This window comes from Colossoma macropomum, unplaced genomic scaffold (genome assembly GCF_904425465.1).
Source record: "Colossoma macropomum unplaced genomic scaffold, Colossoma_macropomum, whole genome shotgun sequence".
Classification (NCBI taxonomy): Eukaryota; Metazoa; Chordata; class Actinopteri; order Characiformes; family Serrasalmidae; genus Colossoma; species Colossoma macropomum.
Window position 1 is genome coordinate 2500453 of NW_023494804.1, and position 12891 is coordinate 2513343.

At 38.8% G+C, this 12891-nt stretch overlaps 1 protein-coding gene across 3 annotated transcripts; it reads right to left on the reverse strand.

Moving 5' to 3' along the window:
• Positions 1 to 223: 223 nt before the first annotated feature.
• si:ch211-266i6.3 (cytoskeleton-associated protein 2) lies at positions 224 to 9200 on the reverse strand. 3 transcript variants are annotated; one of them, XM_036595827.1, is made up of 8 exons: positions 9088 to 9200; positions 8499 to 8561; positions 6475 to 7346; positions 5148 to 5274; positions 4941 to 5051; positions 3967 to 4027; positions 2389 to 2734; positions 224 to 1500 (listed from the first exon to the last, which is right to left on the reverse strand). In XM_036595827.1, the coding sequence occupies exons 2-8, from the start codon at positions 8517 to 8519 to the stop codon at positions 1200 to 1202; spliced, it is 1839 nt and encodes a 612-aa protein (XP_036451720.1). In that variant the 5' UTR covers positions 8520 to 8561; positions 9088 to 9200; the 3' UTR covers positions 224 to 1199. The 3 variants fall into 3 exon arrangements, with proteins under 3 accessions (XP_036451720.1, XP_036451719.1, XP_036451718.1); XM_036595826.1 differs by having other exon boundaries at positions 2389 to 2731; positions 4941 to 5274; XM_036595825.1 differs by having other exon boundaries at positions 4941 to 5274.
• Positions 9201 to 12891: the final 3691 nt, after the last annotated feature.

Below are 12891 nucleotides of genomic sequence, written 5' to 3' on the forward strand. Positions count from 1 at the left end.
CACTGAAGAGGAGCCAACTGTTTATAGTTTCTAGCCCAGATTTGTGGAAAAATGGGTCGACTTTCAGTAGAGAAAAAACTGAGTTCAGCTTCTTTTATTATAAGGGTTTAAAATTACATCACCCATCTATTTGACTGGAAAGAAGACAGTTACAGCTCTCATACGACCCCCACCTTTAGAATGTAGCTTATGAAATATGAAAGTTATGAAGAATATGATGAAGTGCGTATTGGAACCACCGGTGGTCTCAAGGAGTTTAAGAGGCTACAATTTAATTGTTATTATTAAGTCAATAATTTCTTTCACTGATTTGCCACGACGAAATGCCGTCACTGGCCCACTGGTCCTTCAGTAGTGGCCCGAGCACCACCAAAGGGTGCTTCGTGGCCCACTTATGGTCGAGAAACCCTGTTCTACATGATGATGGTACCTTAAGATTTACACGTTGAGTGAATGGATGCAGTTTAGCAGTGGTAACCTGCCCAATGTTAGTAAATATGACTGTAATGTAAATAATGATGTAAATAATGTGCTTATGGCAGCCCACAGGGTAATATTACTTAAAATGAGGCATGTAAGCTTTGATACACTTCTTTTATCAGTTAAAAGGAAAGCAGCTTGCTTTGTTAGCTTACCTGGAGGCAGATCCATCCCCAGCAGTGTTAGATAAATTAGAAAAGTCATCAGTGTCATCTTTGTTAATTAGAGCGGTTCAATTCCCCTCTTCAGGCTCCGCCCACAAAGGTGTTCTTTCATGGCTCGACAAGCTTTACAGAACGCTGGTAAAAAATCTACGTCATTGCCAGGGAAATTCCACCAATATTTCACAATTTAAACAGTCAAGATGTTAAAGTCATTCGGATTGGTACGATGTTATTACATGAAAAGGTTATGAATACGCCGCTTGATGTCTGACAGTTTAATGATTTATGATCTCTTATAGATAGTAAATAAAATATCTATATTTGTGTTGTAGTCATGGCAACCCCTGGTTCCTATCACCACCACTTTAAAGACATCTGAGTCTCCACAATAAAGCATTTCTCACTAAACCACTCTGTTTACATCTCAAGTATTAACAATTACAGCTGCAGCTATGAAAGGCTGAACTGATTTGTGGGCGGAGCCTGGTTAGGCCATTTGTATATTCATTTAGTAAAAACATTCAAACACCTTTGCACCTTTCCCATCACTTCAGCTTATTTTTTCTCTTCTGATAGCCTCTCCAAGTCTCCAGCCTGGTTGGGCAGGTGGTCCAGCAGAGCAGGGTTCTTCCTGTAGATGTAGGCATTGGAGTCTGCGTCGTCCAGCTGCACCAGCTCAGCCAGCGAGGAAACGCAGGGGTCGTGGTCAGTCAGCATGTCCGGCAGACGGGAGGATTTGCGCTGGATGCGTGATGAGCGGCGAACTGGCGTGAGAAATTTCAGGTCCTTGATGGCGCTCTTGCGGCGAGAGGCGCTGCCTGCTGTTTCTCCTTCAGCCTCGATCCTCTTTTTTACACTAGCATGACAAAAACAGACAATCTGAAATCTGAAAATGGCTTAAGTGACTCTGTTTTCTGCTGAAAGAGTAAAGCCAAACACAAAAAAATTTACAAAAAAAAACAAAAAAAAACAGCATAACTTTCATGTTTGGAATCACTTCCTATATAAAACCTATACAATGTGGAATGTGACAAACTAGGAATTTTTACTCTTTTTATTCTAGATTTTAAGAACTCTAACAATGTGTACAACAGGTTTTCTCAATGATTAATATATTGCAATTGTTCTTTTACTTTAATTTTAGCTAATTAGCTAAATTAGATGCTTTAGAGTGACATAAAATGACTCAAAGGTCAATTAAATCGTTAATCATGGTTATTATAGCAGATCCAGCAGGTGGAATATGAACTATAAGAATTCAACTGGTTCACATTTGGGTCAATTCATGGTTCTGAATGTGCAGTGGGAAACCCCTTATTAAGTGAATGCATCTTTATTAAACCTTGCATTTTTATGATTATATGACCAAAAAGTTTTCAACCTGCAAAAATCAGTTGAAAAGCTTTGTCACCCCTGCACACCCACCCACATTATCTTATCAAATAACTCTGAGGATTATCCCAAAATCCTGTAGCACCAGAGTAGCTTGTCCACTTGAAAGTTAGTTCTTTGCTGTTGTGACTTGACGCTGATTTGTTCTCTAAGAGAAATGCCTGTTAATTCTTATTTACAGCTTCCTAGTTTACTACTAATGATCTGAAAGCTGTGAAACTGCACAGGATTAACATATTAGAATAATTTTACACATTGGTCCTCAAGCGATTTCATATTACTGAAAACAGTGATTTGTAACTTGAAAAACCTTCAGTGGTAATAAGGATCAAGTTCACCACATCACGCTCACCTCTGCAGGAACGGAGTCGTTCTCACACTGTACTTCACCACAGATGCTTCCGTAACCTCAGCAGGTGTGGAATCCATCTTCTCATCATCACTGTCATCGTCGTCCTCTTCCTCCTCCTCCTCTGTGACCTCATCTTTAAACAGCTTCACATCTTTCCGCTCCTGAACCTTCTCTTCACACTCTACTTTGACCTCCTGTCCGTCTACTGCAACATCATCCACTGATTCTAGCTTTACTTCCAGTTCTTCCTCTTCCAGGATCTCATATTCTTTAACCGTTTCTTCTTCCACCTTGACGTTAACCAAAATCTCAACTTCATCATCATCATCACCCGTCTTTGTATCTGCTGAAGAGGAGAGAAGGTGGAAAAGTTACAGCTTAATATACTGGCCACTTTATCAGAAACCCCGTCACTTGTAGCTCCACCGTTAGAGACTGTAGCTCATCTGTTGATGCTCAGTTTGGGCCAATCCCGTTTCACCCCTCTCCCCTACCACTCAGCCCTACCCCTCCGTTTACACGTTCACGTCTAGGGGTAGGGTGTCCCGATTCTTGTAGGGCAAAGTGTTAGGGCTACATGGCCCTGTAAATGGAGGTTTTTCAGAGGTTCCAAACAGAGTATTATGAGGAAAAAACTGGAAAAACATCAAGATGGCTGAGCAAGAGACCAAAGAAACCCACAAATGTGAGTATTTTCTTGTTAAAAATTAGGATAATACAATGGTTATCTTAGTAATGTAATTTCAGTGTATTATGGTCCTTTGCTTCATAAAAAGCTAAATTTACTATTACTCCAGCAGCACTGCTGTGTCTGATCCACTCGTACCAGCACAACACACACAAACACACCACCACCACCACATCAGTGTTACTGCAGTGCTGAGAATGATCCACCACAATAGTACCTGCTCTGTGAAGGTCCATGGGGGTCCTGACCACTGAAGAACAGGGTAAAAGGGGGCTAACAAAGTATCAGAGAAACAGATGGACTACAGTCTGTAACTGTAGAACTACAAAGTGCACCTATATAGTAAGTGGAGCTGATAAAATGGACAATGAGCTTAGAAACAAGGAGGTGGTCATAATGTTATGCCTGATCGGTGTATACTTTATCTGTGTTTTCTATCCTCCCTACTAAATGGTCCAGCCCCCAAATAAAACATGTACAGTGGTGGTGGTCCCTTTCCTCTGATATATGGGCTAGAGCGGGGGTCATCAAATCTGGACCTTTAATCCAGTTTTTGGTCCTGGATTTTGCTGACACCTGTATGTACAATGCTAGATGGCCAATCAGTTACATCAAGTCATTTAACTACCAGTGATTACAAAATACAGGACTGGATTCTGGATTCAAGGTCTGGATTTGAAGACCTCTGGATAGAGGATAGATAAATTGTGCAGTCGGGCTACAGTCTTTAACTGTGCACCGATATGGTGGGTGTTTCTGATAAAATGTCCAATGATTGTAGGTACACGGTAAGGGCTTCTAATAAACCGGCAACAACAAAAGTGTAGTTCAGTACTCAAGAGCAGAAAACTGAAAAATGGATTATATTTATATAAAGAAAGGAAACTCACCACTCTCACAAGAAGAAGGGATTTCCATCGCATCCAGCTTGTCACACAAGTTGAGTACCAGCTGCAATGGGATAGGAGAGAATGTGTAACCACATTAACCGAGAAAGACATCCAGTTGTTGTAGTTAGGCACACTGTGTATTTGCTTAATGACTAAACATCATATTTCACATTTAATTCCTTAAAATTACAGACTTATTATTTATGATTCATATGGAAAACAATACAAAATGGCATTTCTACATTTTATAAACATTTATCTATTGGCAGATATGTCTTTGAAAAATACTCGATATCGGTGCATCCCTAATTTAAATATGCATTTATTTTTTACTTTATTATATTTCACTTTATATTAAAATATAAAGTGAAATATAATAATATTACATTTTTTTATAAATAGTGATTCCGGCCTGATTTATTTTGGCCAGGAAGACCAGAACATCCGCCTTTTTTCCCCACGCTTAAAAATGATGGTTCTTCAAACGTTCTTTAGTCAAGACAATGGTTCTATATAGAACCATAAACACTCAACAGCCCATTCGCATGCTAAAAATCGTTCTTCAGATTGATGGAGAATGTGTTGTATATGGTTCTATATAGCACCAAAATGTTCTTCTATTGTTAGAAGTCTGACTTCATAACATTTTTAGTTTTTTGGTTCAATTTAGAACCCTATACAACACATTCTCCATCAGTCCGAAAAACCATTTCACCATGCAAAGAACGATTTAAGCATGCAAATGGGCCATTGAGTGTTCTTGGTTCTATACAGAATGACTGTTTTTACTAAAGAACCATCTTTTTGAAGAACCTTTATTAAGACTGTAGGCTATAATTAATTAAAAAAATTGCAGCTTATGCGATTTGAAAATTGCTTATTAAATTGCGATTTTGATATAAAAACGATTAATCTTTCAGCCCTACTCGAACATAAAGCCAAACACGAAAAACCAAAGATTATCTGGCTCATACCGATTCCAATCTGATCTCCGGATCCACAGGAAGATCCATAACTGAACTGTCCAGTAGGTCTAGTGTTGTGTTCATGATGTGGCTTGGGCTGCTGGAGAACACCGGCTTGCTCTGAGGGACGAGATCACATTGAGGCTGATCGTTACTCGTCTCCTCACAGCCAGGCTGGTTCTCCTCAGGTTCTGCTTGAGGCTCAAGCTGTGCTACCTTACTGGGTTCCTGTGTGGCTTTGGGTGGTGGAGCAGGTTTGCTTGCTGGAGGAGCCGCCTTCTCCGTCATCGGTGGTCTTTTCAGGGTCTTCCCCTTTGATGCCAGCCATTCTGCCAACTTTGCCCTGCAAAGAAATACATTTACATGTGAGGATATGATGCTGCTTAATGGCTGAACAGCCCAACTGACATACAAATAAAATCTTTTATCTACTTTTTTTACCGTTTACTGTCTAAATTTCTTGACGAAAAGTCCAAAAGAAACCCTAGAATTAGTGCATCATTAATTATTAAATTTAATTATTAAATTATTATTAATTACTTCACAACAATTCCATTTGATTATTTTGGCACGTTTTAGCAATACTTCTAAAATAATGCTGAATACATAATTGTATTACTATATAATCTGGAGTTGTGAAATACTGACAATGAAAACAATACAGGAAGCTGTTTTGTATTTCTAAGGTTGAAAATAGTCTAAGAGTTATACTAAAATTTCACTTTATTGATTATTATTCTAAAATCACACCTCCAGATTAATCAAAGCGTTTTGGACCTAAAAATAGTCTAAATAGCATTATTACTGATGGAACTACAGAGGAAATATTATAACTATAAGGAAACTATAAGGAAATATAGTCTACAAAGTTAACTGGAGTTGTGAAATATTGACTATAAAAACAATACAGGAAGCTGTTTTGTTGTATTTCTAAGTTTGAAAATATTCTAAGAGTTATATTAAAAAGCTTAATTTACTGATAATTATTCTAAATTAATTATAACATTCTGAAAATCACTCCTTCAGATTTATTAATGCATTTTAAACCTAAAAATAGTCTGAATAAAATTATTCATGATGAAACTATGGCAGAAATATGGATTATAAGGAAATATAGTGTACAACATTAATCTACTCCAATATATAATCTAGATATTTACTTTAATTTAGTGCTTATTGAAGTCATTTCATTTTGAATCTACCTGGCAATGCTTTGTTTACCTCCAACTTTGCATCTCATAGCATTTAATAAAGGCTTTTTACTACAAATAATGAATCTTCCAACTGAAAAAAAAATAATAAAAAAATAAATAAATAAATAAATCACTCTGACAGAATGTACGACACAAGTTATCAAAAAGCTGAAAAATACCGAGATATACATTTTAAACCGTATCGGCCACCTCCACTAAAACACACTGATATAGTGAATGTTTACAATAAAATGACCAACGGGTGTAGGTAGAAGGTAGAAGCTGATCTAACTACATGGCTACATGGTTGAAAAGCATTATTCTACAAAGAAGGTCAGAGATGTACGCACTTCCTCTCCTCTGCGGTCTCCATTCGGATTCTGTACTGGCTGGTGGTGCCGGTGGCCGGTCTTTGGGCTTTCTGCTCCACAGCAGCTGCTGCAGGTTTGGGTTTGACGCTCTGCACTGCTGGCTCCTTCTTTCTGATGAACGAGGTGATCTTGCTGGAGGCTGGACGAGCTGTGGTCACCGGAGCCGGCCTTGGTGGTATGGTTGCTGGGCGAGGCACGGTGGGTCGAGCGGATGCTGGAGCTTTGGGTGGGATTTGTCTTTGAGAGATGGACCTCTGGATTGGCTTCTCCGCCACATTTAGCTGCACATCCGACACCGACTTGGTTCTGCTGGGCAAATTAGGCTGAGGTCGGGGTGGTCTAGAGGAACCAGGTAAAGTGGTGACACTCTTTGATCGAATTTTGGACAAAGTTCCCACGTCAGGTTTAGGCTTAGGCACGCTTGGTTTAGTGAATTTAGCGACTGCTGTTGCCTCAGCTGTTTTCTCTTCACCACTGGGGGGCTTCCTGAAGCAGTCTATTTTAGACTTCACCACTCTGCCCTTGTAGGTGCCCGGGATGGGTTTAGGGGGTGCTGTTGGTGGGGGCTTTTGGGCCTCCACCACCAGTTTTCTGTGTCTAACAGACTGTTCGGTGCGGAAAGCCTGGCTCAGCGTTTTCCGCTTGTTAGGATCTGACGCGTTGGTCTTGGTTACTGGTTTGACTTGTTCTTTCGCCTCAGGCTTTTCTCCCAGGTTCCCCTCCTTCTTTTCTTCCTTAAGGTCATTTTTGGACTGCAGCGGTGCAACTTTAGTCAGCTTTTGCTTTGATATGACACTTCTGGACTCTGGCCTTTTCTGACCAGCCAGTGGCTTGGTGTTTTCTTTATTGCTCTGAAATAAATTAACATCAAAATTTAAAACTGTATCCATTTACTGCATATTCATATGAACCCCACCCTGTTCACTGGGACTGTACTGGCCTAAATTAATTAGTGGTCCAACCTTGATCAAACTCACATGACTGTAATACTCATGGAAATCTGAGTTAGATCAAGAGTTGGAACTGAACTGAAGTGGATCGAAAGCAAAAACAGATACTTCTCCCGTAGCTCATTGAGCATTTTGCTGTTTTTCTGCTGTAAAACATCCTTTTTAACTTTATGAAGGGCTAGATAATGACCTGGTAAGTTGAATCAGGTCTTTTACAGTACAAAAACTCTAAAACGTGCAGAAGCAGGAATTCTGTTAGGGCATCACACACAGTTCAACTATTCAAGTGATCTTTGTTACCTCCTCTAAAATAACATAGAGGGTTGGGATGTATCAGAATACAAGCTTTGGGAATGAAAACAGAAATTAAGAATCTGGATTCAGGCCAAGTTAGATTTTGTAAAGGCAGTATTCAGAAAATAGTTAACTTTTTAGAATAATTTTGGGATATTTATCTGCTAAATAAAACAACGTAACCTACCATCTTTACAAGAAACACCATCAATGTTTATTAACTACTTTAAAATAAGCACAGAAGAAGTTCATGCTAAAGCCTGAGTAGACTGATAAACCAATGTGATGATCAGTTATTAATGTCAGCATGATTAAACGTGCTGGGCTCGTGCATCCATTTCGCGGTAAGTTATATATGTATTGTAAACTGAAAAATCACACAGCTACCCACTTGATAGTCCACTTGATAGAGGTTATAGGGATAAGGCAAATTGTTTGCTTAGCTCATAAGACAGCAGTGAGATTATGGGAGCGGCAGTGAACCAAAGCAGGTGGTGAGAGCCAAAACTGAGAACCGCTGAGAATCTTAAATATGTGAATTTTCCATGAAACATTAACAGAAGAATTACATGAAGAAAACTGCCACCAGTAACAGCGATGTGTCTTATCAATATACATTCTAAATACATTATTAAACACATTTAGTACAGTGTATTCAGTATTCAGCCATCACTCCTTTTTCAAAGTTATTCTGTCCAACCCTGTGAACATACGCACACTAAACCTTATGTTTGTGCTTAACCGTGTGCAAAATATTACCTTTTTCACTGCTGTGTCCATTTTGTTCAGTCTCAGCCGCTCTTTACAGACTTTAATGATCACCTGTTCATGAAAAAAACAAGAATAAGACCAACGTTACCAGTAGCACATACGTTCTAGCTCGACAGTATGAATTTACTAACAGTCCACGGGTCATTCAAGAGGCTGAAGTTGGCTTCTTAATGGAATTACCCGTTCCACCTTAAATGGTGCAGCAGTTACATTCTGCTGCCCAAGACGCCAGAACGTACCTGCTGCACTATTTAAGGTGGAACGGGGAATTCCAATGTGAAGCGGGCGATTAAGAACCTAACTTCAGCTTCAGTCTCCCTAGATAACAAAATACTATATACTATGAATGAATAACGAAATTCAAAGCCAGTTGTGGGAGATAAATGTAGGTTTTAATGCACTGGACATTACAGTGACGTCATGTTTTTGTCAGTTAAAGTTAGTTAAGCTAACGTTATTCTCCACAGAAGTGAGCGGCTAGCTAAGCTAAGCTAAGTTAGGAAGTTTTGATTGTTTTTTATGATTAAAATGATGTTACGCCGATACGATTAGGTTTTAAAACATATATGTGACTTACCCCGACTGTAGTGTCTAGCTGGCGTCCGTAAATATTAAAAATATTTTAGAGTTCAGATGAAATCTCGCAGCTCGTTTCTTCAAACCTGCGTCTCAGCCTCCAACATTCAAACAGATTTGACTTTCGCGCTGCGGTTCTCCCTCCGGATTGGTGCTCGCCGCTTGTCACTCATTCGTTTCAACCAATGGTGTACCCAACAGGCGAAAGCGTGACGCTGTGGGCGGGTACTCCCGCCACCAACCGGCGGTTAGGCGCTGTTAGTTTTGAACCAAAATAAAATTCCTCTCATACTGACCCTCAGGGCAGTGGTCAGAATAACTGAAGCAGTGCTGTGATTTTTATTCAGCCTCTTACACTTAGTATTTTTGATTTTGGGTTGTGAGACTTAACAAAATAATATATAAAGAATATAAATACATATTGTGTAGATGTTTTGTTAATATAGTCTAAGCCCCAGTTCTGTGGCAGAGCACAAATCAGCAACTTAAAGGAGAACTCCAGCAATTATTTGAAAAATTTCAACATAATTTAATGATTAAGATGTAAACAGAGTCATTCAGAGTGGTTTGGTGTGAAACGCTCTGTTCTAGAGAAACTTACCGAGTCAGAATTGTTTACAGTGGTGGTGATAGGAACCAGACGTCCACCTCTAAAAGCTCCCTCACAGAAAGCTGAAATGGTTATAAATATGCTGACATTGTTTTAAGATAGTTTTGTGTTAAAGTTTTGGCCTAAAAGGTCCTATTAATCTATTTATTTGAATCTATTAATGGTGGCGGGATACATGCAGGGCGTTGTGAGGCAAAATATTATTTCATTATTTCAGATTTTCCACTATTTTCCATCATCAACATTCCATATAAACTCAGAAGACTCGTGTAGGTTCACTGGTGGTTTTGGATGGTAAATAAAATGTCTATATTTGTGTTGTAGTCATGGCGACCCCTGGTTCCTATCACCACCACTGTAAAGACATCTGAACCGTTTCACACCAAACCACCCTGAATGACTTTTTTTTTATATATCACAACAACAGAGTTGTGCAAAAATGTTGAAAAATTGGTGGAATTGCTCTTTAATTTGATTTTACTACTGGTGGTGGGGCTAAAGACTGGTTTAAGAACCACTGCCATATAAAATCTCAGGGTTTATTCTTCTGCTGAAAGAACACTTTATAATTTAGTCATTGAACCCTTTATCACCTAAACGGTTCTTTAGAGGTTTAATGGTTAACTGTGATTCAATTTAAAACACTGTACAATGAGTATTCAATGCATAATAATAATAATAATAATAATAATAATAATAATAATAATGGAGGTCCCAACAGTGACAATATAGAATCTTTTCTGTGTTTCAAAAGAGCCTTTTAATAAATAGAATCTTTTAGGGGTTCCATACATAAAACAAACACCTTTAATGGTTCTCTAAGTAACCTTTTGTCAAAAGGGCCTGAAAAAAGACAGCTAACTGCCTCTTATTCTGGGGGAATACCCATACAAGGCCCAACATGAGAAATGGGATGGGCACAGTTGGCATTTTGTACCACTAGATGGCGTTACACTCCATACCCACTCAGCCATTACATTAAACACCACAGCAAACCTATTAAACATGTTTGTTATATTTCAGTTTACAGAGGAAAAGTAGAATTAGTGAAGTGTTGAAAATCAGGCCTATTAGAACTGCTGTGCTGGAGCATCGTCTTTCAAAGTCTTTCTTCCTCTGCAGTTTAATTAATACAATATTTAATTCATGAGGCTTTCTGCTGAGTGTGTTAAAGTTCGCTGCTTTTATGTGGGTCATTTGCACTGCTTATTTTTGCTCCACTGTATATTATGCTGCATAAATACATAGCAAGCAGAAACAATTTGAGTCTCGTAACGTGTGATTCTCGTTTTTTAGGCAGTCTTCATGGGTAACGCACACTAGAGTGTGTGCGTGTGTGTCTGTGTTAATGCTGCTGTGCTCCATCTAACAGACTTTAACCTTACCAACCAGAAGATCAGTGTTGGTCTACATCTCCACAGACTCACAGCTTTCATGTTTCCATCAGACTTGGGGGCATTTAAACCCCATCTATATACACCCATTCCTATGGCTGCACTACACTAATTTCTATGGCTATTTACACTCATTTTTATATTTATGCTATACCTATCTCTATGGTTATATTTCAGTGTTACGCTACATCAGTTTCCACAGTTATGCTACACCTATTTCTATGGCTATGCTACACCCATTTAAGTACTTAAGTATGGCAAGGCAAGTTTATTTGTACAGCACCTGTCATACACTGCTGTCATTCAAAGTGCTTTACAAATGAGAAAATACAGGGTCAGAAAATGACGTAATTAAAACATGATTAAAACTATACATTTAAAAGAGAAAATCATTCAATTACAAATCATTCAATTACAAAACTCTGGAGTTAATGTAGAACTGCTAATTCACCCTTTAACCCTGAAGATCAGCGCAGACTGCTGGTCACCATAGCAACACCTAGCTAGTAGCTAACGAAACGGCAAAGGGAAAGATTTAAGACGAACATCGATAATTTGGAGATGAATGGACTTATTTGTGTTTATAATCACTCCAGCTGGTTTCCTGACACCTTTAATCTGCAATGAGAAACTGACAAACACTAAAAAGTTGCAAGGCTGTTTAAATGGTGCAACAGTTAGCTACATAGTTAGCTACATTCTGGCGCCTCAGGCACCATTTAAGGTGGAACGGGAAAATTCAAACAAGAAGCTGGCGAATGAGAAGCAACTTCAGCATGAAGTCAAACATTAAGAGACATTTTACAAAAAACTGTTCTACTTTTGCGGAAAGGTTTCCTGCTGGAGATGTGAGAAAAGCGGCTATAGCTGAGTTAAAGCTTAAAGCAGAGCAAATTAAGGCTGTATTTTGTTTATTTTTAGCCTGTATTAGCACATTAGCACATACTGAGACAGATTTACTGCCATGATGGTGAAACATTTAACATTTGGGTTGCTGACCCCCACCCTACACCCATTTCTATGTTACACTCATTTTTATGGCTACGCTACATCCATTTCCATAGTTATGCTACATCTGTTTCCATAGTCATGCTACACTCATTTCTGTGGCAACTTACACCCATTTTTATGACTCCATCACACTTATTTCTATGCTTAAGCTACACCCATATCTGTGCTTAGTTACACCCATATCTATGGTTATGCAACACCTATTTCTACGGTTACAATACAAAGAGATAAATACACTCAGGCTGTCAGTCATAAACAACTAAGAAAATGTTCTTTTATAGTCAAGCAGCTGTTGAAATACACAGAAACACACACCTTTTATTTGTCAGGTGAAATTAATTTCTTTACTTGTTTTTTCAGGCACGTGTTCGCTGCCATATGAAGGATGCTGGCTCATAATCCATTTACTTCCCTGCTGCAACAACACTGTGGATATTTTGCAAGAGCAGGTAATGGACCCAGATGCTGTTATCAACTTCTTTGTCTTTGTTTTCATATCTTCATAACATCAAACAAATACCATTCCGTTTAGGCATCGCCTCAAGAAACGTATCAAATTAAAATGTTCATTTTGGCTCTAAATGAGATTCACTGTAAATTATAGAGACAAAACGAACTTTTTTTGGTTTAGTACATGCTGAGGACACTCAACAGGGACCATATTGGCTGCTCCATTATTCATACGGCCTGCTGTGGTCTTGCTGGTTTGTTTGGTAAGAATCACATGGTTCTGATCAAACCCAGATGTGATCTCTGTGTGGATTCCCATAAATAAGGGAGTTTCCCCACA

What these genes read in the sequence shown, in the direction of transcription:
- si:ch211-266i6.3 (XM_036595825.1), bottom strand. Translation starts at nt 8,519, where the DNA reads ATGGACACAGCAGTGAAAAAG. An exon ending in CGGAGATCAGATTGGAATCG is followed by an intron (nt 4,028 to 4,940) that starts GTATGAGCCAGA and finishes ATCCCATTGCAG; the next exon opens with CTGGTACTCAACTTGTGTGA. An exon ending in ACGACTCCGTTCCTGCAGAG is followed by an intron (nt 1,501 to 2,388) that starts GTGAGCGTGATG and finishes TTGTCATGCTAG; the next exon opens with TGTAAAAAAGAGGATCGAGG.